This window comes from Macaca nemestrina, chromosome 6 (assembly GCF_043159975.1).
Source record: "Macaca nemestrina isolate mMacNem1 chromosome 6, mMacNem.hap1, whole genome shotgun sequence".
NCBI lineage: Eukaryota > Metazoa > Chordata > Mammalia > Primates > Cercopithecidae > Macaca > Macaca nemestrina.
In genome coordinates, this window is record NC_092130.1 from 53,579,524 (window position 1) to 53,605,514 (window position 25,991).

General features: G+C 41.6%; 1 protein-coding gene across 1 annotated transcript in view; it reads right to left on the minus strand.

Annotated features, from left to right (window-relative positions):
* LOC105463166 (lamin B1) overlaps positions 1–25,991 on the minus strand; it is a 59,959-nt gene that overhangs the window by 20,626 nt on the left and 13,342 nt on the right. The window contains exons 2-5 of the mRNA XM_011710143.2: positions 12,757–12,913; positions 12,005–12,130; positions 7,051–7,221; positions 5,556–5,681 (exon numbers count right to left, since the gene is read on the minus strand). Of these exons, the coding sequence (XP_011708445.1) occupies positions 5,556–5,681; positions 7,051–7,221; positions 12,005–12,130; positions 12,757–12,913 (580 nt within the window). The remainder of the gene's footprint in view (positions 1–5,555; positions 5,682–7,050; positions 7,222–12,004; positions 12,131–12,756; positions 12,914–25,991) is intronic.

Consider the following 25,991-nt stretch of genomic DNA (forward strand, 5'->3'; position numbering starts at 1 on the left):
TACATAAAATGTTACCCACTTTTATCAGTGAGAGGGCCAAGAAGCAGTAAGCACACTCAGTGCCCAGATCTTAATTTCTATATACCATTCTCCAATAACAAGAAACAGGGCTCCTTGGAGAATGGATAATTCTAGGACGGGAGCAGGGAAAATGCAAGACAAGCCTAGAGCATGTTATAGTACCAGAAAGCAACAAAGTGCTCCCTCTAGAATGTGGCGCTTAAGTCCTGCCCTTCACCCTTGAGGGTAGGCTGGACTTAGTGACCTATTTCCCATGAACAGTGTATGGAAATGGAAAAATAGTAGCGCTGTTGACAGTGGAGAAACCTGACAAACACTATCTTAAACCAAACACCACCAGTGATGTCATGTGGTTATCACATATGTGCAATCCCTGATACAATGTGACAAAACGGGCACTTAAAACCCAAAACCCCAGTCCAATCACATGAAAAGCACCAGACAAATCCAAATTGGGGGAACAGTCTACAGGATACCTGGACAATCCTATTCAAGACTCAAGCTCATAAAAAACAAGGAAAGCACAAGAAACTGTCACAGACCCGAGGAGGCATGTGGAACCTGGAACAGAAAGAGGATAACAGAAAAACTGGTGAAATCCAAATAGTCTGGAGTCGAGTTCACAGTAATATACCAGTGTCAGTTTCTTAGTTTTGATAAATATGCTACGGTAACATAAGATGCTAACAACAGGGGAAAATGGGTGCGAGAAAAACAATAACTGCCTATAGTACTTTGCCAACTTTTCTGTAAATCTAAAATTATGCCAAAATAACAAGGTTATTTTAAAAATAATCAAGAGTCACTCTAAACCTATTTGGGGGCAGAGGGGTGCCCTGGTTCACATGCACACACAAAAGTATATTTTTAAAGAAAAAAAATGGACCAATCAATTAATTAAATTCCAGAGTAGTAGTATATAACTTGACATTCTATTTAGACAGGCACTCAAGATGGATATTACAAAGGTAGTCCCTGAACCTCAGAGAACTTGCATTTAACTGCATTTGCAAAAATCATGCTATAAATGGAGAAATCCATTTCCCCGCTACCATGTTCCTTGTATTTTCTCTTTTTTTTTTTTTTTTTTTTTTTTTTTTTTGGAGACGGAGTCTCGCTGTGTCTCCCAGGCTGGAGTGCAGTAGCGTGATCTCGGCTCACTGCAAGCTCCGCCTCCCGGGTTCACGCCATTCTCCCGCCTCAGCCTCCCAAGTAGCTGAGACTACAGGCGCCCGCCACCATGCCCGGCTAGTTTTTTGTATTTTTAGTAGAGACGGGGTTTCACCATGTTAGCCAGGATAGTCTCGATCTCCTGACCTTGTGATCCACCCGCCTTGGCCTCCCAAAGTGCTGGGATTACAGGCTTGAGCCACCGCGCCCGGCCTGTATTTTCTTTTTCTCCAAAAGAAAATTTTAAAAGTCATGTAAGTTCAAAATGCCTCCCTTCAATCTCTTTGCTTTATTTCATATATCAGAAGTAGAAGACAGAATGGGCAAAAAGGTAGAATCTAAAGGAGAGTTGATGAGAGAGATAAACTACCCAAGATTCACAGATAACCTGAGCTGAGATTTACAAACCCAAGGATGTCTCTGTTTGACTGCCTTTGATGTTGTAGAGCTCTTTAAGACGGAAAAATCAAAATCTAGGTATACAAGTTTTAAAGTTATTCTAAATCATTCTGTATTTTAAATAGAAATATTTAAATTCTATTTTCAGTAGCTGCACTTACGCTTGTAGAGTAAGATATAAGGAACACAGTATGAGAAGTTAGACCTAGATTCTCCTTTCGAATTCTGCCATTAACTACCTATGAGCAAGCTGTAACTAACCTCACTAAACCAGTTTCCACATAAGGAAAATGAAGAGATCTAACTAACTAGATTATCTCTCAGATCTTGCCACTAACCCTGAATTTTATGACTTCTGATGATCTTGGGGTTAACTTTTTTTGTAGTATGTAATATCATTGTACTGGTTTACTAAGGTCTAGCTGCAACCAAAGTCTCCAGAATCTGGGTGTTAGAAAAACAAAAGTTAGAGGTGTTTTTAAGTACCATGCTGTACTTTTCTCTAAGGCAAGCAGACTCTAAACAACCAATTCATTTGGCCCCAAGTCAAAAATATAGAAATGCAATAAACAATGTAAAATTTTTAATTCCAAAACCTAACACTGGTACCATCTATATATTATTTAAATATATCTTGTAAAACCAGTATTTTAAAAGCCATGTCAATTTTAAGTAAAATTTAAGAAGTACTTTACTAACCTGAGTTATTTAACCAAAAGGAAATTCTTTTGGCCTAATAGGCAGCATGATGAAACTGATATGACCCAGCAACAAACATGATTAAACAATAGGAAAATATTCAAAAAGATGACATTTTTCTTTTTGATTATTTTTCTAAGGCTAAAATTTACCAACTAATAAAAATATTCCTCAAAATATACTGTTTACCATAAAGTCTGTTACCAATAATGAACAGAGGAAAAGATTCACCCCCAGAGAGAGAAATTAAAAACTATTTTGGCTGAACTATCTGCTAAGGAGTTAGCTCCTGGAAACCCCCAGTGCACTGCCTAACATTACTTAAAAACCACTAAGCTAAGGTTTAAAAAAAAACTTGCAGCCAGCACAGTGGCTTACGCCTGTAATCCCAGCATTTAAGGCAGTAGCTCACACCTGTAATCCCTTCCATTTTGGGAGGCCAAGGTGGGCAGATTACCTGAGGTCAGGAGTTGGAAACCAGCCTGGCTAACATGGTGCACCCCGTTTCTACTAAAAATACAAAGAATTAGCTAGGCGTGGTGGCGCGCGCCTGTAATCCCAGCTACTCAGGAGGCCGAGGCAGGAGAATCACGAATCACTTGAACCTGGGAAGCGGAAGTTGCAGAGAGCTGAGATCATGCCATAGAACTCCAGCTTGGGCAACAAGAGCAAAATTCTGTCTCAAAAAAAAAAAACACTTGCAAAATGGGAATTCAATTAACAGGCAAACAGGGAAACAGCCTTGAACCTGGGTCAGAACACACAGCTACCAAGTTTCAGAGCCCACTACTACTTATTAATAACACTAGACTACTCTCAGTCTCCTCATCCAAAGTACAGTGAAGATCAACCTCAAGACAAGATCTGTACTAAGTAAATCAAATGGATTAAGCAGCAGCCAAAAAAAATATATAGTAGGAAAAAATAAAATCGAGGGAGAGACAGTAACCAGTAGACAACTTACTATTAGTAAATGGAAAAGAGTAGTAAATGCCAACTCAGTATAAGAACAGAGAGGCCCATTTTTGGAAAAGTACCTGTGAAGACAGTGATATAGGCCGGGTGCAGTGGCTCACACCTGTAATCCCAACACTTTGGGAGGCCGAGGCGGGAGGATCACCTGAGGTCAGGAGTTCGAGACTGCCCTGACCAACATGGAGAAATCCCATCTCTGCTAAAAATACAAAATTAGCAGGGTGTGCTGGCGCATGCCGGTAATCCTAGCTACTAGGGAGGCTAAGGCAGGGGAATTGCTTGAACCCAGGAGGTGAAGGTAGCAATGAGCTGAGATTGCGCCATTACACTCCAGCCTGGGCAACAAAAGTGAAATTCCGTCTCAAAAAAAAAAAAAAAAAAAATACAGTGATACAGTCTGTGTGTTTGTGTTCCCATATATTTCATGTTTAAATCCTAACCCTCGAGGTGATGACATTAAGAGGTGGGGCCTTTGAGTGGTGATTAGATCATGAGAGGAAAGCCCTAGTGACTGGGATTGGGTGCTTCTTCAACCATGTGAGGACAGAGCAAGAAGGCACCATCTATAAATCAGGGAACAGCCCTCACCAGGCAGATACCCAATCTGCCAGTGCCTTGATCTTGGACTTCCAGCCTCCAAAACTGTGAAAAATAATTTCTGACATTTCTGTTGTTTATAAGCTACCAAGAGTAGTTTGTTATAGCAGCCCAAAAGGACTGAGACAGATGGTGCAATGGAAAAAAAGATTATCTGTTAAATTTCTAAAAGTAAATCTTCTTCGAAGAGAATGAGGTATAAAAGGAAAAACTGGGAACCAGCAGAGAAACCCATCTATCAGTCTGCAGCCTCTGGGCAAGTCATTAAACTCACCTAGATCTGTGGTTATATGGAATGAACTCAGAGGTGCTCCCAGCTCTGCTATTATATGAAAATTTTCAAAACACTATCAGCACAAAATAGGTTTAAAATAATTTAAAAATGTGTGCTGTAAGTAACAAAGCACATGATAGGCAATGTAAAAGCCCCTATGTTAACTACATTATTTTATATCACCCCATTTTATATGACTCATTTTCGGATTTCTTTTTTTTTTGAGACGGAGTCTTGCTGTGTCGCCCAGGCTGCAGTGCAGTGGTGCAATCTCATCTCACTGCAAGCTCCGCCTCCCAGGTTCATGCTATTCTCCTGCCTCAGCCTCCCGAGTAGCTAGGACTACAGGCGCCCGCCACCACGCCCAGCTAATTGTTTGTATTTTTAGTAGAGTCAGAGTTTCACCGTGTTAGCCAGGATGGTCTTGATCTCCTGACCTCATGATCTGCCTGCCTCAGCCTCCCAAAGTGCTGGGATCACAGGCGTGAGCCACTGCGCTCAGCCATTTTCTGCTTTATTTCTAAGTTCCTGCAATAGATGTCATCAGTTTTATAATTAGAAAAATATTTTACTAAAAATGGTAAAAAGAAAAAGGAAGGAAGAAAAGCCTAATCAAGAGTAAAATAAAGTTGATTCTCATGTGGAAAATTCAAAACAAGATTTTCTCCCTTGATGAAAACAGAAGCTGAAGTTATTTCCAAAACAATTAAGGTGACGAGTTAATTGCTGAATCATTCTGAATGCAGTATATGGAGTATATGTACTTTGTGTCCACACTGACATCACCCTAGGCTAAAATTGATCTGAAGTAGTGTCCATGCCTGCTTAAGCAGCACCTGAAGCACACCATCACACCCTGGTAGGCAGCCAGTCAACACAGTCAGCAATAATCCCATTTGTCACTTAGGCATACCAACGAATGAATGAGTTACTAAATTCTTATTGGAATATGCAAATTAAAGCTACTTTCCTGGATCCTAATTATTATATACTTTAAGCACTACAGAATTTGTCTAGAAACACAAAGAATTTTTACATGTTTTTCTTCATTTTGGTTTTCAAATGATATAAAAAAGGAATGTGTTGAGAATAACTCTGTAGAGATGAAGCTATTAGACAGGTCAGAAGATCCGGGTCCTAGGGTAAGTCCAGTGAATAAACTAATAGGCTCCTTCCTCAAGGGCAAGTCCCTTAGCTCTGTGTAATCTACTAATTAGGAGCAACAGTATCTACTCAAAGGATGTTTATGCAATGCAAAATGAACACATCTAGAAAAGTACTGTGAAGACCAAAGCGCAGGATGACACTATCCTCTGTGACAAACACAGGGAGGAGTGACATCAGCCCGAACAAAGCAGGTAGGTGCCCATGGTGAAGGTAGCCTTCAAGTCTAACTTCTTACATCAAGATGCTTATTTACCTCTTTCTGTAGATTAGAAAGCTGGGATGAAAGACTCTCAATTCTCATGCGGCTTTCCATCAGCTCTTCCCTGGCACTGTTGACAGTAGAAGTATTCATCTCTGATGACAGTCTGGCATTCTCAAGCTAAAAGAAGAAGCAAAGCATAGTCAGTCTTATCTAGAACTGAAACAAATAAGGAAGCATGATTCACCTCAAGGCATTTCAAACCTAACTCCTGCTGGTAACTGGTTGATGAAACACAGGAAAAGCATCATGCAGTTTGCTAACATGGTGTGAATGATGGTAATTCTGTGTGACTTCTAGAGTCACTTCCTAAATAACGAGCTTTAAGAATGCTAATATACCTAGGCCTTTACCCAAAGCTTATTACTTCAATATTTCATCTGTTAAACCTTTAATGTCTAAGATAACACTGATAATAAGGAGACTGGGTAGTAGCAACTCGACTGTGGTGATGTTTGTAAAGAAAAGAAACATCACATATCCCTAACCCACCAAATCCAATACAGTATATAAACCAACAAGCAGAAAATACTAGTTTATAGATTCATTCAAACCAGATAGAAATGCTTCCTTTCAGAAGCAAAAAAAATAGCTCCTTGAGTAAAATACAAATCCCATAACACTATTGTGTATGTGCGTCTCCTCCCTGGCTCCCTGTGAGGCCACAGTCTGTGACTGATCCTTACTTTAGCTCCTTCACTGTTTAGCTCAATGTGTGATACTGGATAAATGTTATATAACTGAAGTTACTGCTTATAATAAGATCTTTCACTTTCACTAATTACTACTTCATACAACAGATAAAAAGCAACATGAACAGTTTAAGGCCATGCAATGAAAATTTTCAATAACTCTGTGACTCTACTATTCTAAGTCAGCCACGAAAAAGTCTTTTTAATCAAATCATATAAAATTTAAAACATGAGGCAAAATCATTTACCAGGGAAAGCCTGTACTTGTTGGTGATTTTTATGAATTCTTTCATGGTTAGCTAATGTAAGTGGGAAGTTTCTACAATATTTTTTTAAGTGAATAATAGTGACAGAGGAAGAAATAGCAGAGACTTTTCCATTTGGCCCTTATGTAAAAAGGCCCAAAGTGTGGTAGTCTCAATCTACGCACAACGATGATACGAAAATAAGATCTAATGCAGTCTGACATTCATTCACTACTACATGGATGTGTATGTAGGACAGCATGATCAGTACTTGTTATTAGAGGGAAGTTATTTCACATGGCTTGGGACAAAAAGACAAAACCTTACCTCTAATAAAATTGGAACAACTCTACATTCTTCTAGTAATTTTTAGTAACATTTGGTTTATAGAAACTGTACTTTTTAGAAGAAGCCAATTTTCTATATATTTCATGGAGACTAGGGGAATCATTTTTAAAAACTAGAAAAAAATAAACATCAAGCGATGTTCGTCATGGGAATTGTGAAGTAACGATTTTAAGTGTTCAAAAGAATCTTCTGAAAAGTGCTCACTTTGGCATGGTAAGTCTGCTCCAGCTCTTCCTTATACAGCCTCACTTGGGCATCATGTTGCTCTCTCATCTCATGAAGGGCCTGAGCCAGCTTGTACTCATACTCAATTTGACGCCCAGAATCCACCTCTACCAAGCGCGTTTCATGCTTCCTTCTGGTCTCATTAATCTCCTGAGGAAAAAAGAAACAAAAAACATAAAGCCAAGTTACTTACCATGGCTGCACTGGTACACATCTGAGTGACATCACAGCCATCTGAAGTTTTACACATGAACCTCCTCCTGTTTGTCCTCAGGCAGTCATCTGAATAAACACTTTTTTGCCTCTTAGTTTTCAGTTGAGAAGATTTTTGAAATGGAACTAATGACAGAAGTGGTAGCATCTCAAGCCTTAGGAACTTTCTATTCCTTTTGAGGAGCAGAGCTATTTATTTTTCTGAAGCCAAGGAAAGGCCTGGGTGGCCTACTGAAACTACCATGCAATCAAGGATTTATAGACAGTAAACAATACTAAACACTAAGCAAAAATTATTTTTCTAAATTGTTTCACCGATAATCTTAAGAACATCTCTGAAAAAACGGCACATGGAAAGTTAAACTTAACAGTCATGATAAATTCAAATAAAGATTTATGTGTAATGAAACTATTTTCTTTTTTCTCTTCTTTTTTGAGATGGAGTATCATTCTGTCACCCAGCGGTGTGATCTCAGCTCACTACAACCTCCGCCTCCCGGGTTCAAGCAATTCTCCTGCCTCAGCCTCCCTAGTAACTGGCATTACAGGTGTGTACCACCATGCCCGGCTAATTTTTGTATTTTTAGTAGAGATGAGATTTCCCCATGTTGGCCAGACTGGTCTCAAACTCCTGACCTCAGGTGATCCATCTGTCTCAGCCCCTCAGAGTGCTGGGATTACACGTGTGAGCCACCGTGCCCAGCCATAAAACTATTTTCTTAGACATAATAATAGGCAGGACAAGCTAATTTACATGATTTCTTTAAAAGCTGGTATTAAGCTATCATTATCAAGCGACACAGGATCTTATTAACAATATTAGTTGACTAACTATATATGAAAAATTTACCGTTAAAGAAGTAGTTGTCATGATCCTTTACTCTGTTTTAAGGAAGTGTCTAAATAAAATCAGAATGGAAGGCTGAGTGTGGTGGCTCACGCCTGTAATCCTAGCACTTTGGGAGGCCGAGGCAGTCAGATCACCTGAGGTCAGGAGTTCGAGACCAGCCTGGCCAATATGGTAAAACCCCGTCTCTACAATAATACAAAAACTAGCCAGGCATGATGGAGAGTGCCTGTAATCCCAGCTACTAGGGAGGCTGAGATGGGAGAATCACTTGAATCCAGGAGACAGTGGTTGCAGTACGCCAAGATCGCATCATTGCACTCCAGCCTGGGGAGCTGAGCTAGACTCTGTCTCCAAAAAAAAAAAAGAATGGCATTATCTGAAGAAGCCATAAGAGGGAAGTATAACCCACAAAAGTTGCTGTTTGTGTATGTTAGTGCAGGTATTTTCCTGTGCATTTCTTCGTCTTTCTCTTAACTACTACACAGAAGCATGCACTTGACAAAATCAGAAAAATCAGGAAGGTTCTACTGTCACCCTCCCAGAGATCACATCTATTTCATGAAGCAAATAATACCTAAATCATGAAAACATTGAAGAGAGCAACTGCTAATAGTTGCTCTTTGTCTACCTCCTCCTTCCTCTTTGTCTTTCTCCTTCCTTTTTCCCCCAACTGTTCATAATAAGGAAGTTAGATATTATTACTGAATATATATCAGGAAGGAAAAAAAAAAAGTTAAGGCCAGCGTAGTGGCTCACACCTGTAATCCCAGCACTTGGGGAGGCTGAGGCAAGTGGATCACCTGAGGCCAGGAGTTTGAGACCAGCCTGGCCAACATGGTGCAACTTACTAAAAAACAAGAGGAAAAAAAAACCAGTTGTGAGGGTGTGCACCTGTAATCCCAGCTACTCATGAGGCTGAGGCACAAGAATCACTTGAATCCGGGAGGCACAGGTTGCAGGGAGCCAAGATCGTACCACTGCACTCCAGCCTGGGCAACAGAGTGAGACTCTGTCTCAAAAAAATTATTTTACATTTTTTGTTTAAAGTAAAAAAGGCCAGGCGTGGTGGCTCCCACCTATATTCCCAGCACTTTGGGAGGCCGAGGCAGGCAGATCACTTGAGTTCAGCTGTTCGAGACCAACCTGGTCAACGTGGTGAAACCCTGTCTCTACTAAAAATATAAAACTTAGCCGGTCATGGTGGTGCGTGCCTGTAGACCCAGCTACTCCAGAGACTGAGGCAGGAGAATCGCTAGAACCCAGGAGGTGGAGGTTGCTGTGAGCCAAGATCACACCACTGCACTCCAGCCTGGGCAAGAGAGCAGGACTCTGTCTCCAAAAGCAGTAAAAAAAAAAAAAAAAAAAAAAAATTTAAGAGGTCTTAGCATCCATTCTCAAAAAGGCAAAAGCCAAACATTCAAAGATGCTATGCAAACACTCTAAAAATATTAAATTACTTTTTACTGATGCTATTTTTTATATAGAACCAGCGACCTTACAAAGAAAAAAAATACCCTACTTCTGGTTGTCTACACACAACACAAATAATGGTAAATCACAATTTTTACAAAACAAAACAAAAATGCAAGTCAATCTGAACTAAATATAAAAATATCTGCTTTCACAAAGCAACACTAGTAACAATTACATGACAGCACTTGCTACAGTATCCAAAGAGTTTTCACACACAGTATTCCACTTTGATCCTCACCACTCCTTGAAGAAAAAAATAGCAGTATGAGTATTTCATTTTAAATAAGAAACTGATGCTAAGAGTTGTCCAAGGTCTGACTGCTTGTCTGGTGCACCTTGCACTAATACCTATTTTGTTTAAAGCTTGTCATTTTAAAAAATAATCAGATTTCTATTATTTTTGCTCCAAATAAAAAAATGGTTTGCTAACTGCTACAATGAATTCCTATTTTATTATTAGTGACTGTTCTCAAAATTATACTACTTCTAAAAACATTAAGCCTAGCAGATTAACAGCATGTTTTCCCCCATGAGTTGATTCCAACCCTCTCCAATTTTCATGAAATATACATTCCCCTTTCTTCAATTTTATTACTTCCTTTGTTTGACAACAGTTCTGCCCCTGTCCCTTGACCACAGCAGTTAAGGCTTGTAAGTGATATTTTAAGATTTCCACATGAGTGGGCCGGGCACGGTGGCTCAAGTCTGTAATCCCAGAACTGTGGGAGGCCGAGATGGGCCGATCACAAGGTCAGGAGATCGACACCATCCTGGCTAACACGTTGAAACCTAGTCTCTATTAAAAATACAAAAAATTAGCAGGGAGTGGTGGCATGCGCCTGTAGTCCCAGTTACTGGGGGTCTAAGGCAGGAGAATGGCTTGAACCTGGGAGGCAGAGGCTGCAGTGAGCTGAGATCACGCCACTGCACTCCAGCCTGGGCGACAGAGCGGGACTCCGTCTCAAAAAAAAAAAAAAAAAAAAATTTTTTTACACACCTATAAATGCTGTGAGTAGCCGCATTTCCAGATGTAAGCCATAGGAGAAGGCAAAAGTGATGGTATATAACCTCTGTGATTAGCTTATAGAAGATAATGTGGCTTCTGCCTTGGTAGCTGGTAGCATATATTGATTTTCTCGTGTTTCTCTCTCTCTCACACTCGCTCCATCTCTCCCTCCCTCCCTCCCTCTCTCTCTCTTTCTTATCACTGACCCTTAGGGGGGCCATATCATGAGCAACCCTATGGAGAAGACCATGAGGTGAGGAACTAACACTTCCTGCCCAGAGCCCTGTGAATGAGCTCAGATGCCATTCCTCCAGGCCAGGTTAAAAGCTGTACTGCAACTTCATGGGACCCAGAAACAGAACCACCCAGTTTAGCAGCTCTGATTTCTGACCTTCAGGAACTGAGAAATTAATACAAGTCTCTGGTTTTAGGTTGATGAACTTTGGAAGTAATTTGTTAGGCAGGAATAGATAACTAATGCTTAAACATGTTGACAGTAATTAGCTGCTGTGACCAAGCCTTTATAAGTTAAGATGAGGTGAGGCTGGACGCGGTGGCTCACGCCTGTAATCCCAGCACTTTGGAAGGTCGAGACCATCCTGATCAACATGGTGAAACCCTCGTCTCTACTAAAAATACAAAAATTAGCTGGGCGTGGTGGCGCATGCCTGTAGTCCCAGCTACTCGGGAGGCTGAGGCAGGAGAACCGCTTGAACCCGGGAGGCAGAAGTTGAAATGTGCCGAGATCCTACGACTGTACTCCAGCCTGGCGGCAGAGCGAGACTCCGTCTCAAAAAAAAAAAAAAACAAAACAAAAACAAAAAAACAAAAATAAGATGAAGTGAAATCACACCTGTTTACAGTAACAGCTTGAGTTCTTAAATGTGGTCTTTTAGCAGCAGTAGCTTGAATAATCTACCTGCAAAATTTCTCTCCATCCCCAAACCTTATTATCTCTTTTCTTTCTTTTTTTTTTTTTTGAGACGGAGTCTGGTTCTGTTGCCCAGGCTGGAGTGCAGTGGCACAATCTCAGCTCACTGCAAGCTCTGCCTCGCAGGTTCACACCATTCTCCTGCCTCAGCCTCCTGAGTAGCTGGGACTACAGGCGCATGCCAACATACCCGGGCTAATTTCTTTTTATTTTTAGTAGGGACGGGGTTTCACTGTGTTAGCCAGGATGGTCTCGATCTCCCGACCTTGTGATCCGCCCGCCTCAGCCTCCCAAAGTGCTGGGATTACAGGCATGAGCCACTGCACCCGGCCTTATTTCTTTATTTGATATATTTTTGTGGCAAAGAAATCATAAAGAAAATATAATTACATGTTTAGCTATGACAATGTCATTCTAAAACCCCTCCATTCCTTTACAAAGTAAAATTATATATAGTTACCTCTTCATACATGTTTTTGCGAAACTCCAAGTCCTCAGTAAGGCTCTGACAACGATTCTCCAAATCCACTTTAAGTAAAGTTTCATCTGCTAACTGTTTTTTGGCAGCAGCTAAGGAGGCTTCCAACTATTACGAGGAAAAAGAATTGTGATAAAAATTACATGGCAATCATTTAATAATGAACTTAAGATATCTATGGATCAAATCAAGTGTTAAAATTCCTATAAATTTATCAATGTATAATTACTTCATTTGAACATTTATCACAGAACTGAGTGTTCATTTGCTGGCCCCACCCACAGAGTATCATACCAAATCACCTGTCAAATTGTTAATTGGCAACAGGGAACAGAACAGAGACATATGACTCACTCACATTTCAAAAATCAAACTAGTTATTTTAGCTAACCACTTTCACTTTTTCCTGTGTGGAGAGCAGCATTATGGCATCTCTTTTCTTACTTATTTCCTAACAAAATAGGCTTTGACAGCAGAGACAGAACGAGTGTGCATACAATAGGGAAGAAGGGAACCACAAGATCTGGACAATCCAGATGTAACGCCTGAGAGGTGACAATGTTTTGCATGTTAGCTACCTCAAGACTTTTCTTCAAGTAAACCATCAGAAAAGAAATAAATAAAAATTCAAAAAGAAAATACATTTGAAAATCAATCAATCAAATAAACTATGGCTTAAGGCAGACGAGGCAATTAACCTGCCACATAAGGCTCAAGAGTAGGCTTGACCTCACCTGGGCAATCTGATCCTTCAGATCCTCCAAATCTCCCTCTAAACTTTTTTTGTCACCAAGTGCAGTAGCAAGAGCTGCATCTTTAGAATTCAGTGCTGCTTCATATTCTCGAAGTTTGATCTGGGCGCCATTAAGATCAGATTCTTTCTTAGCATAGCTGGAATAGATTTAAAAAGCATAAGATATCAAACCATACTGATGACTTGAGGTCTTCTCCCTCTCTGCTGAAGGGACAAACAAAATAAGTAGTTTAAATAAAGGCTCCCATCACCTATCAAAATTAGAGAAGCAACTCACAGGCACTGGATGTAGAGTTTTTGTTGGCTAACATTCTCTTTCAATGTCACATGACTACTAATGACTATGGGTCAAAGACATCCATATAAAGACCAACGTACCAGAATCCTGCTTGTCCCTGAGTGAGACTACACATCCCTCTTGTTCTATAAAGAGGCACACTAACACAGAATATTTCTGAAGAAATGAAAATTCATTATTTTTTAATACAAAGCATATTATAAGCCAAAACGTACAGGAACTATAAGTCAGGATATCATGCTAGGCACAGTGGCTTACATCTGTAATCACAACACTTTGAGAGGCCGATGTGGGAAGATCGCTTGAGAGCAGGAATTCAAGACCAGACTAGGCAACACAGCAAGACCCTGACTCTACAAAAAAATAAAAAATAAAAACAGCCCGGCACAGTGGCACACACCTGTAGTCCCAGCTACTCGGGAGGCTTAGGTGGGAACATCGCTTGAGCCCAGGAGGTTGAGGCTGCAGTGAGTCATGATTGCACAACTGTACTGCAGCCTGGGCAGTAGACCAAGACCCAGTCTCAAAAAAAAAAAAAGAAAGAAAATTAAATTACACTAAATGAGAAAAAAATGTTATTCTAAAAAGTAATTTTATAACTCAATGCATGATACTGAAACTTCCCTGATATTAATAAGAACTAATTGACCCCAAGCTTTGCAAGTACCTCCCATTTTGTTAGATAGAGGTAACAATAAATAATGGCCTCCCTAATATTTTGCATAAAAATTATTTCAGTTTATACAACTAACTACCAAAAAACTGAGGTTCAGGGCTGGGAGCGGTGGCTCATGCCTGTAATCCCAGCACTTTGGAAGGCCAAGGCTGGCGGATCACTCGAGGTCAGGAGTTCAAGACCAGCCTCACTAACGTAGTAAAACCTCGACTCTAGAAAAAATACAAAAATTTAAGCTGGGCATGGTGGCGCCTGTAGTCCCACCTACTCGGGAGGTTCAGGCAGGAGAATCACTTGAACTTAGCAGGTGGTGGTTGCAGTGAGCCGAGATCATGCCACTGCACTGCAGCCTGTCTCAAAAAAACCAACAAACAGGTCGGGCACGGTGGCTCACGCCTATAATCCCAGCACTTTGGGAGGCCGAGGCGGGTGATCACCTGAGGTTGGGAGTTCAAGACCAGCCTGACCAACATGGAGAAACTCCGTCTCTACTAAAAATACAAAAAAGGCATGCAGGCGTGGTGGCGCATGCCTATAATCCCAGCTACTAGGGGGGCTGAGGAAGGAAAATCACTTGAACCCAAGAGGAGGTGGTTGCAGTGAGCCGAGATTGTGCCCATTGCACTCCAGTCTGGGCAACAAGAGCAAAACTCAGTCTCAAAAACAAAAAACAAGCTGAGGTTCAAATTGAAGTTTCTTTTTCTCTAAATATCACTTTTTTTTTGAGACGGTGTCTCACTGTCACCTAGGCTGGAGTGCAGTGGGGCTGATCTCCGCTCATTGCAACCTCCGCCTCCTGGGTTCAAGTGATTCTCATGCCTCGGCCTCCCAAGTAGCTGGGATTACAGGCGTGTGGTACTAGGCTGAGCTAATTTTTTGTATTTGTAGTAGAGATGGGGTTTGTCTATTTTGGCCAGGCTGGTCTCCAACCCCTGACCTCAAGTGATCCACGGGCCTCAGCTTCCCAAGATGCTGGGATTACAGGCATGAGCCACTCTACCTAGCCTCTAAATATCACTTTTTTTTTTAATGGAGTTCTACATTATAAAATTATAGTTCATTTGGATATAGTTTGCCCAATAATTATATTTTAAAGTATTTCTCTCATTCAAATAATTGTTAACAGTAGTTACACAGAGAAGCCTTAATAATATCAAAATTATTGCCAGGCATGGTGGCCCATGCCTGTAATCCCAGTACTTTGGAAGGCCGAGGCGAGTGGATCACCTGAGGTCAGGAGTTCAAGACAAGCCTGGCCAAAATGGTGAAGCCCCGTCTCTACAAAAAACACAAAAATTAGCAGGGCATAGTGGGGCGTGCCTGGAATCCCTGCTACTTGGGAGGCTGAGGCAGGAGAACTGCTTGAACCCGGTAGGTAGAGGTTGCAGTGAGCCGAGATCGTACCACTGCATTCCAGTCTGGGTGACAGAGACTCTGTCTCAAAAAAATAATAATAATATCAAAATTATTAATACCTGTTCTTAAAACCGCTATTGTATTTTCCTTGGAGAAATAGGATTTAACTAAAAAAACTGCTATCGTAGAAGAATACTTTTACTTACTGATGTTTGAGGACTGGCTAAAGGAGGAATCTTTAATAAAAATCTCAAAATAATATTGTAATATTAAAATAAAGTGAAGAAATAAACTGGCCAAATGACGATCACATATGAAAAGATTTAATAGCATTCACTTTTTACTCATCATAAAAGCTCAGCAGTCATGTCACATGCTTAAATCTCATGCTTTAAAACACCACAAGATGGCAGGCTTTAACTGAAGACTAGTCTAGAAGAGGGAAACATTAACTGTTAAAAAAAAATCCCATACTGTAATAATTTACAATCAAAATGCCTAGTTCACACTACTGCTGGGTCTCCACAGGAATGAACTGACACTTGTGAAGGAGCCTCTATTTTGTCCCACTATAAAATTACCAGAAGGGCTAGGATATATGTCATAATACATATGCTTGAAAATGAAACCATATTTTAAATGCAGTATTACACAATACTTACAAAAGCTACTGACTCAAAATTAATTACTTAACAATTACAAACAGTAATTTTTAAAGCTCAGGTCATAAATGTGGTACTTCTCAAGGTGATGCTGCCTCATGGCAGAAGAATGACCTGTGCCTTCCAGGGACCGAAATGGTCCAGCAAGAATGATACTGCATAAAACAGCATGTCAACTTTACAAGTTATTGTATGCAGCAACCTGTTAAATTGGCATATTTTATGCAATATCGTTCTTGTTTATTTGACTTCACAGATTTAATAGGTAATATAAGCAAATAGCTCAAAACTTAGGATGTCATACTACCAAGTGAAAGATACTGTGGGCAACATCTTGTGAAGTGTAGAAAACACAAGAAGTCAAAAATTAATCCAAGGCAGTACACCCAGATGACTAGAATATGGTGATTTCTTCCATAAAAATAAAAACCAAAGAAGATAAGGAGGACAGGGGATGAAGAGAGTATTTACTTGTGGTACCCCGAGGGCCACCCAATGATGCCAGTGGAAATTTCATAGGAGCTTTAATTTCAGTCAAGACTAAAGCTTCCACTGTTCATTTTATGTCAAGTTCTTAATCAAGTAAAACACTGTTCCATGAAAATATAAATTGTTCTGTTATAAATTATTTCCTGGCAAAGTGCCGTGGCTCACGTCTATAATCCCAGCACTTTGGAAGGGAGACTAGCCTGGGCAACATGGTGAGACCCCATCTATACTAAAAATAAAAAAAAATAGCCAGACATGGTAGCACATGTCTGTAGTCCCAGCTACTAGAGGGGCTGAGGCGGGAGAATCACTTGATCCCAGGAGGTCGAGGCTGCAGTGAGCCCTGATTGTGCCACTGCACTCCAGCCTTGGTGAGAGAGTGAGGCTCTATCTCCAAAAAAAAAAAATGTATATATATATAAAAAATATATATATATATTATATATATAGGCTAGCTGCAGTGGCTCACACCTGTAATCCCAACACTTTGGGAGGCTGAGGCGGGCAGATCACCTGAGGTCAGGAGTTTGAGACCAGCCTGACCAACACGGAGAAATCCTGTCTCTACTAAAAATAAAAAATTAGCCAGGCATGATGGCACATGCCTGTAATCCCGGCTACTCCGGAGGCTGAGGCAGGAGAATTGCTTGAACCTGGGAGGCAGAGGTTGTGGTGAACCGAGATTGTGCCATTGCACTCCAGCTTGGGCAACAAGAGTGAAACTCCATCTCAAAAAAAAAAAAAAAAAAAAAGAAGAAGATACAGTGTAGGGTCCAGTATCCCATCAATCCCCATCCCAACAGTCCTAGTTTTCTGCAACAGTTTGAAAACTCCTGACCATCAAGCAATATTCAAGCTCCTTGGCATGGCATGTCCCCCTACAAAGCCCTTCAGGTCTAAGTGCTAAAGACCTTCTGAGCCTGGGACTTCACTCTCCCCTGCTCCATGCCATCTATTCCCACTCCTAACTCCATCTAATTCCTAAGCAACTGCCATTCAAAACTAAGACCAAGGATGCAACAAATGTCATCCTTCCTCTGTAATGCTCCCCTGCTTTACCTCTCCTAGCAGAAAAAAGTCATTTACCTTTCTGGGCTCCACAGCACTTTGTGCGTCATTCTCATATGGTGCATGGTACATACATCTTTTTAAGATTTAAGATTCCAAGTCTGTCTCCTACACTGGAATGTGGGTAAAATGAGATTACCTTCAGATCCTCAGTGCTTGACAATGTCTGGTATAGGGTGGGGATACTCAATAAAATTTCTGTGTTAAAAAATGAAGGCAGCAAACCACAGAAAAGCAGTACTTACAATTTTACTTTAGTGTAACAACTCATGAAAAGATAAGTACTCAGCCTCTGTTATAGAGGACCAAGGTTATTCTGAGACCCAAACAGTCAATCTAGATCTGCCCTGCAATGCCTGTACAAGCCACCACAGCCTTCACAAGCAGGTGGGCGGCAGGCATTGTACCAGGCACTGAAGAGAACTCAAGAGTCAGCTACCGTCCTTGGTGCAAAGTAATTTATAGTCTCTTCTCATAGGAGGTTATGAACACACTTTTGCTTTTTCTAACCCACACAAACGTACAGTGGCATTTATATGCACTCTTATACACAAGTGCACAGGAGTTTAGGGATGGGGGGAGAGGCTCAGCCCAGGTCCTTAATTTTGAGATATATTTACTTAATTCAGCAGACATTACTGAGTATCTACTATGTACTACCAGGAACAGAAAGATAAATAAATAAGACAGGGTCCCAGCTAAGTGCATTGTTCGTTTTTCCCTTCCTTCTTCTGGACCCTCAGTATCTTTACTGCTCAGGGTTAGGCACTAGGCCATGTCACCACACATGTGTGCAGCTGTCTAGGTGGCATAAAGGCTTATCTTGCAGATGCTGAAGTAAACTGATGAAAAGGGACTTGTGAGGCTACCTGCACTGGGAGCTCAGGGCAGACAGTTCTTGCAGCTGTCCTTACACTGTGAGCCCTTTAACTCCACAAACGAATTATTCTGCATTCATATGTTTTTCCTCTTCCTCCTTAGGCCACAATATTAACAGTGAAAAAATCAACACTTCATAAAGTGGCTAATAAAGAGAGAAGAATTGACTACTATCTCTACCTCTTGCATATATAGCACTTACAGTGTATTGATCATACAAATCCCTTACTTGAGGACGTGCTGAGCTACCTCAAGAGATTGAAAACCCTTTCAGGGCAAGGCCCATGACTTATTATTCCTACATCTTCTACACAGAAAATTCAGATAATGATTTTTTTGGTAAATGTCACAAGTGCACGCGCACACACACACACAACTTCTCTTTTTTCATCCTATGTAAAATGTATCATGTCTTTCCCAGGAAGGAAAAAAAATCACACACACAGACACACATAACTTCTCTTTTTTCATCCTATATAAAATATCATGTCTCTTCCAAGAAGAAAAAAATATTAATAACAGATGCTTCTATAATCTCTAAAACTCATACCATACACATAACATGCAGAAAGTCATTCCAGGCCTGCAGTAACAATAACTACTTGAAAATGAAATAGGGGACCAGGCCCGGTGGTTCATGTCTGTAATCCTAGCACTTTTGGAGGCCAAAATGGACAGAATGCTTGAGTCCAGGACTTCGAGGCCACCCCGGGCAACATGGTGAAACACCACTTTTACAAAGAATACAAAAATTAGCTGGGTGTAGTGGCCTGCGGCTGTAGTCCCAGCTACTAGAGAGATTGAGATGGGAAGATTGCTTGGGCCAGGGAGGTTAAGGCTGCAGTGAGCTATGGTCGTGCCACTGCACTCCAGCCACTATCGCTCTGGGCAACAGAGCAAGATCCTTATCTTTAAAAAAAAAAAAAAAAAAAAGGAAAGGGAATTAGTAAGCATATTCCAATCATAAACACTTGAACAAATAAGACTGTACACTTAAACAGGGAACAAAGAATTAGTGTGAAACAAATCAATAAGTAAACTTGCAGGGACAAATACAACATAATCTGAAGCTCATTACAGAATAGTTTTAATTAATTTGGGTAATGGCAAATTATTGCCCACCTGTTGACATTCTCTCGGTCAGTGTGCATCAGTACCTATCCCTAACATTTCACTTCAGGCCCACGCTTATTCAGAAAAACAAATATATTATAGGAGATGAAAGAGAAAAGCCATTTAGTTTCTTAAGTGTAATCAGCTAGCAGAAATCATTCTATACAAAACTGTTATTTCTAATCAAAGCCACAAAACAAGGATTTTTAAATCCCTTAAAACAGACCCACTGTATATAGAGAGCCAAGCCAATTAGCCCAGCTGGCTAGGCTCTGTTCCTGCTTTCACATACTGTAAGGTTCTTCTGAACAGCTGTCTGGTAGCAACTCAACACCACTATAGTGCAGTATTCAAGTGACTATCACACAAATCCGTGTCTGGGGATCTCTTCACACCCAGAGCTCAGCATCGATATGCCATGTCTTTTATTATCTAGCCATGCTCCAGACCTTTAGAGAAAAAATAAACCTTATTTTCAATTTAAAGTAAAATATGCCCACATAAAAACCTTGTCCTAAAACTTGGTAATTTTATTTCATAACAGGCTCAAACTACATGTCAAGCACGCATTTGCTCCAACAGTCACTCATCAGCTTCAACACTGTCCTCATGTTAACTTCCCTTCCAAAGGGAAAAAGGATGTGATCTACAGTATTTTTCCTAAGGAAAAGTAATGAACTTCCCCAAAATTAAAACAAATATAACTTAATATACAAAAACTCGGCCAGGTACGGTGGTTCTTTCCTGTAATCCCAGCACTTTAGGGGGCCAAGGCGGGCAGATCACCTAAGGTCAGGAGTTAGAGACCAGCCTGGTCAACATGGTGAAACCCCGTCTCTACTAAAAACACAAAAATTAGCTGGGCATTACAGGCGGCTCATGCCTGTAATCCCAGCTACTAGGGAGGCTGAGGCAGAAGAATCGCTTGAACCCGGGAGATAGAGGTAGCAGTGAGTCAAGATCACTCCATTGCGCTCCAGCCTGGGCAACAAAGCGAGATTCCATCTCAAAAAATAAAAATTAAAAATTAAAAAATTACACAAAAACTAGAAGGTCTTATGATCACAATTTCTTTCTCTTTTCTTCTTTTTTTTTTTTTTGTTTGTTTGTTTGTTGAGACAGAGTCTCGCTCTGCCGCCCAGGCTGGAGTGCAGTGGCCGGATCTCAGCTCACTGCAAGCTCCGCCTCCCGGGTTCACGCCATTCTCCTGCCTCAGCCTCCCGTGTAGCTGGGACTATAGGCACCTGCCACCTCGCCCGGCTAGTTTTTTGTATTTTTAAAGTAGAGACGGGGTTTCACCATGTCAGCCAGGATGGTCTCGATCTCCTGACCTCATGATCCGCCCGTCTCGGCCTCCCAAAGTGCTGGGATTACAGGCTTGAGCCACCGCGCCCGGCCTCTTTTCTTCTTTTCTCTTTCCTTTTCCCTCCCTCCCTTCCTCCTTCCCTTCCTCTCTTTCTCTCTCTCGAGATGGAGTTTCACTCCTGTTGCCCAGGCCACAGTGCAATGGTGCGATCTCAGCTAACTGCAACCTCCGCCTCCTGGGTTCCAGTGATTCTGCTGTCTCAGCCTCCTGAGTAACTGGGATTACAGGCGCCCGCCACTACACCTGGCTAATTTTTGGTATTTTAGTAGAGATGGGGTTTCACCATGGTGGCCAGGCTGGTCTTGAACCCCTGACTTCAGGTGATCTGCCCGTCTCAGCCTCCCAAAGTGCTAGGATTATAGGCGTGAGTCACCATGCCCGGTCTTGTGATGACAATTTCTATCAACAAGGGTCTCCTCTGGCATATGCAAAAAGACTAAGATGCTTTTGCATAAACTCAAAGCTGCAAAGGATAGTTTCCAGTGTCAATGACATTCTGCTACTCACTGAATAAACTAATCTGTCAATGAATTAGCAACAACCTAATCAGACTCAGGCAAACCCTAGCTGAAACGCAGGTAAAATTAGGAAAAATGCTAAATGAGATTGAAACTGGACCACAAAATCACTTCTTTGAAACAAACAAACAAAAAATTCACTGTAACATAAACAGGCACAGGAGTGTGGAGCAGACTCTTACAGATTAAGTCTTAATTAAAATGACTGATTCATTTAAAAAGAAAAAGAAAAACCAATAACCACTACCTTTGTCACTCATCTACAATGTGCTAGGCACTGACCTGGGTGTAAAATATTTCTGAAACAGTGTTCCAATATCCATTCTCCAGTTTGCTGGGTGTTATAAGGCAGCTACTCCTAAAGCAATAGAAGTGGCAGCTTCCTGGTCCTGAATAGTAGCTATATACTGTTTTTAAAACAGTTCAGGCCAGGCGCGGTGGCTCAAGCCTGTAATCCCAGCACTTTGGGAGGCCGAGACAGGCGGATCACAAGGTCAGGAGATCGAGACCATCCTGGCTAACATGGTGAAACCCCGTCTCTACTAAAAATACAAAAAACTAGCCGGGCGAGGTGGCGGGCGCCTGTAGTCCCAGCTACTCCGGAGGCTGAGGCAGGAGAATGGCGTGAACCCGGGAGGCGGAGCTTGCAGTGAGCTGAGACCCGGCCACTGCACTCCAGCCTGGGCGACAGAGCGAGACTCCGTCTCAAAAAAAATAAAAATAAAAATAAAAAAATAAAACAGTTCAGTGGTTCCATTGGTGGCCTCACACATAAAAGCTCCCAAAGAAGGTCAGTTCTACAACAATGTTCTGAGCATCATTACTGCTCCCCTAGCCTCTCTAAAAATCGTTTCTAAGCACCTAAATCTCACATTGTTTCCCTTTCCGCTTAAAATTCCCAAGTGTTGCCAGGCGCAGTGGCTCATGCCTGTAATCTCAGCACTTTGGGAGGCCAAGGCGGGTGCATCACCTGAGGTCAGGAGTTTGAGACCTGCCTGACCAACATGGAGAAACCCCATCTCTATCAAAAATACAAAATTGGCTGGGTATGGTGACACATGCCTGTAATTCCAGCTACCAGGGAGGCTGAGACAGGAGAATCGCTTGAACCTGGGAAGTGGAGGTTACGGTGAGCTGAGATTGCGCTGTTGCACTCCAGCCTGGGCAACAAGAGTGAAACTCCAACTTAAAAAAAAACAAAAAAAAACCCTAGTGCTTTCTGTTCCCTGCACTGAGTGATGACACAAAGACCTGAACAGAAAAAGAAATTAACTTAGCAAAGAGGGGCTATGAAGGACAATGAAGACTTCTGCAAGAATAAGAGAAAGTATCAAATTCACCAGGCACAGTGGCTCATGCCTGTAATCCCAGCACTTTGGAAGGCAGGCGAATCACCTGAGGTCAGGAGTTCAAGACCAGCCTGGTCAACATGGCAAAACCCCATCTCTACTAAAAATACAAAAGTTAGCCAGGCGTTAATGGCATGTGTCTGTAATCCCAGCTACTCAGGAGGCTGAGGCAGGAGAATCGCTTAAACACAGGAGGTGGAGGTTGCAGTGAGCTGGGATCATGCCACTGTACTCCAGTTTGGGCGACAGAGTAAGACTCCATCTCAAAAAAAAAAAAAAGTACCAAATCTATCAAATTTAGACAAAAACAATGCTATAGAGCTATCAAGAGAATAGGCTAGATGCAGTGGCTCACACCTGTTAACCCAGCACTTTGGGAGGCAGCGATAGGCGGATCACTTGAGGTCAGGAGTTCGAGACCAGCCTGACCAACATGGCGAAACCCCGTGTCTACTAAAAATACGAAAATCCGCCTGGTGTCATGGCGGGCACCTGTAATCCCAGCTGCTTGGGAGGCTGGGGGGCATGAGAATCACCTGAACGCAGAGGCAGAGGTTGCAGTGAGCCGAGATCGCGCCACTGCACTCCAGCCCGGGCAACAGAGCAAGACCCAGACTCAAAAACAAAAAAAGAGACATCAAGGGAATAAAAAAGGCTAGGCACGATGGTTCACACCTGTAATCCCAACACTTTGGGAGGCTGAGGCAGAAGGACTACTTGAGCTCAGGAGTTTGAGACCAGCAACATAGTAAGACCTTGTCTCTGTGAAAAAAATCAAAAAATTAGCTGGGTGTAGTGGCACACACCTTTAGTCCCAACTACTCCAGAGGCTGAGGTGAGAGGATCACTTGAGCCTAGGAGGTTGAGGCTGCAGTGAGCCAAGATCATGCCACTGCACTCCAGCCTGGGCAAGGGTAACACCCTACCTTTAAATAAAGAGAGAGAGAGAAAGAGAATAAAAAGAAGCTATTAGAAATTTAAAATACAATAGCAAAAATTGGAAAACAAAATTGAGAACATCTCTTAGTAGAGAAAAAATATTTTTTAAAAAAGGGAAAACCAAAGGATTTGGTAAGAGATCCAACATTTGAGTAACAGGAGTTTCATATGGTAATAAAAAAGAAGGAAATAATTAAAGAAAATTTCCAACAACTGAAGGACATAAATTTCAAGATCAAAAGAATTCAATCAGATGATCAACACAATGGATGAAAAGAGATCTACAAGGAACATCCCTGTGAAATTTTATTTTATTTTATTTTATTTTTTTATTTTATTTTTTTTTTTTTGAGACGGAGTCTCGCTCTGTCGCCCAGGCTGGAGTGCAGTGGCGCGATCTCGGCTCACTGCAAGCTCCACCTCCCGGGTTCACGCCATTCTCCTGCCTCAGCCTCCCGAGTAGCTGGGACTACAGGCGCCCACAACCGCGCCCGGCTAATTTTTTGTATTTTTAGTAGAGATGGGGTTTCACCGTGGTCTCGATCTCCTGACCTTGTGATCCGCCCGCCTCGGCCTCCCAGAGTGCTGGGATTACAGGCGTGAGCCACCGCACCCGGCCATCCCTGTGAAATTTTAGCACTGGACCAAAAGAAGATCCTACAAGCTTTTAAATTTTTCACTCATCATTACTTCTGTAGCCAATGAGAGCTAGAAAACTAAAGAACATGGCTTCATTTTCTTTCTCTCTTCTCTCTCTCTCTCTCTCTCTCTCTCTCTCTTTCACCATGAACTCCTGACCTCAGGTGATTCACCCGCCTTGGCCAAAACATGCCTTCAAAAGTCTAAGAAAATAGCATTTATCACCTAGAATTCTATACCCAAACTATCAATGCTTATACAATACAACTAGACTGGAAAAAAACACAAGGTATCCAAAGGTAATTCTTTATTTAATGAGATAAAATTAATTTAAAAAATGATCCTAAATGATTTGATGTTTTAACAACTGTCATAGACGCTATATAATTATACAAAAAAAATAAGTGGGAAAAAACACTACTTTTACAGGTGATCAAAAGGTGTGATAGAGAAGGAAAACTAATCACAGTATATGACTGAGTTTTGCTGGGGACTGTATTTATTTCTGCTATAACATATGTGCTTCTGACAACTCTTGCATTCTGTACAGATTAAAAATAACACAGCAGACCAGATGTGATGGCTCACATCTGTAATCCCAACACTTTGGGAGGCTGAGGCAGGCAGATCATGTGAGGTCAGGAGTTCGAGATCAGCCTGGCCAACATGGCAAAACCCACCTCTACTAAAAATACAAAAATTTGCAGGGCGTGGTGGCACATGCCTGTAATCCCAGCTACTCGGGAGGCTGAGGCAGGGAGAATCGCTTGAACCCAGAAGGTAGAGGTTGCGGTAAGCCAAGATTGCGCCATTGCACTCCAGCCTGGGCAACAAGGGCGAAACTCCGTTTCAAAAATAAATAAAATAAAATAAAAATAAAAATAACAGAGCAAGTAGAAAAAATAATGTTGGAATAAATACACCACTCAAAACCTATGCACTCTGAAACAGAGCACCAGCAATAACATAAAGAATTAGTATCTCGGCCGGGCGCGGTGGCTCACGCCTGTAATCCCAGCACTTTGGGGGACCAAGGTGGGTGGATCACCTGAGGTCAGGAGTTCGAGACCAGCCTGACCAACACGGAGAAACCCCATCTCTGCTAAAAAAAAAAAAAAAAAAAGAATTAGTATCCCAGGAGGTAATCTGGACAGCCCAGGCAGTCAGTTTAGTGTGGCTAGAGCTGCATCAAAAGATGTTTTTAAATGCACAAAAAAAGGCTGGGCACGGTGCCTCACACCTGTAATCCCAGCACTTTGGGAGGCCGAGCCAGGTGGATCCCTTGAGGTCAGGAGTTCCAGACCAGCCTGGCCAACATGGTGAAACCCCGTCTCTACTAAAAATACAAAATTAGCCGGGCATGGTGGCGCATGCCTGTAATCCCAGTTACTCAGGAAGCTGAGGCCAGAGAATCGCTTGAACCCGGGAGGTGGAAGTTGCAGTAAGCCAAGATCACGCCACTGCACTCCAGCCTGGGTGACAGAGCAAGACTCCGGCTCAAAATAAAATAAAATAAAAAATAAAACGCACAAAAACAACAGAGTGGAAATGATGGTTTGGAAAAATTTAGACAATAGAGAAACAGAGCTCTGAACACAAGAATAAGACTGGCTACAAAAGCAAAGCTAGAGGTGCACCTCTCTGGGGGAGAGAACCCTGGGCACGGGCACTCACTTTTAATTTTCTTAAAACAGAGGTGAAAGCAGAGCTGAGGATCGTCTTTCCTTCTGAAGATTAATACTATACTCTAGCTATTCTGGCTCACCTTTACTAGGATTTACTAGGACAAGGCACATATAATGCAATACAACTTCCAATTACAATAATATCATCTATTTACCTGTCACATATGAGCTAATTATA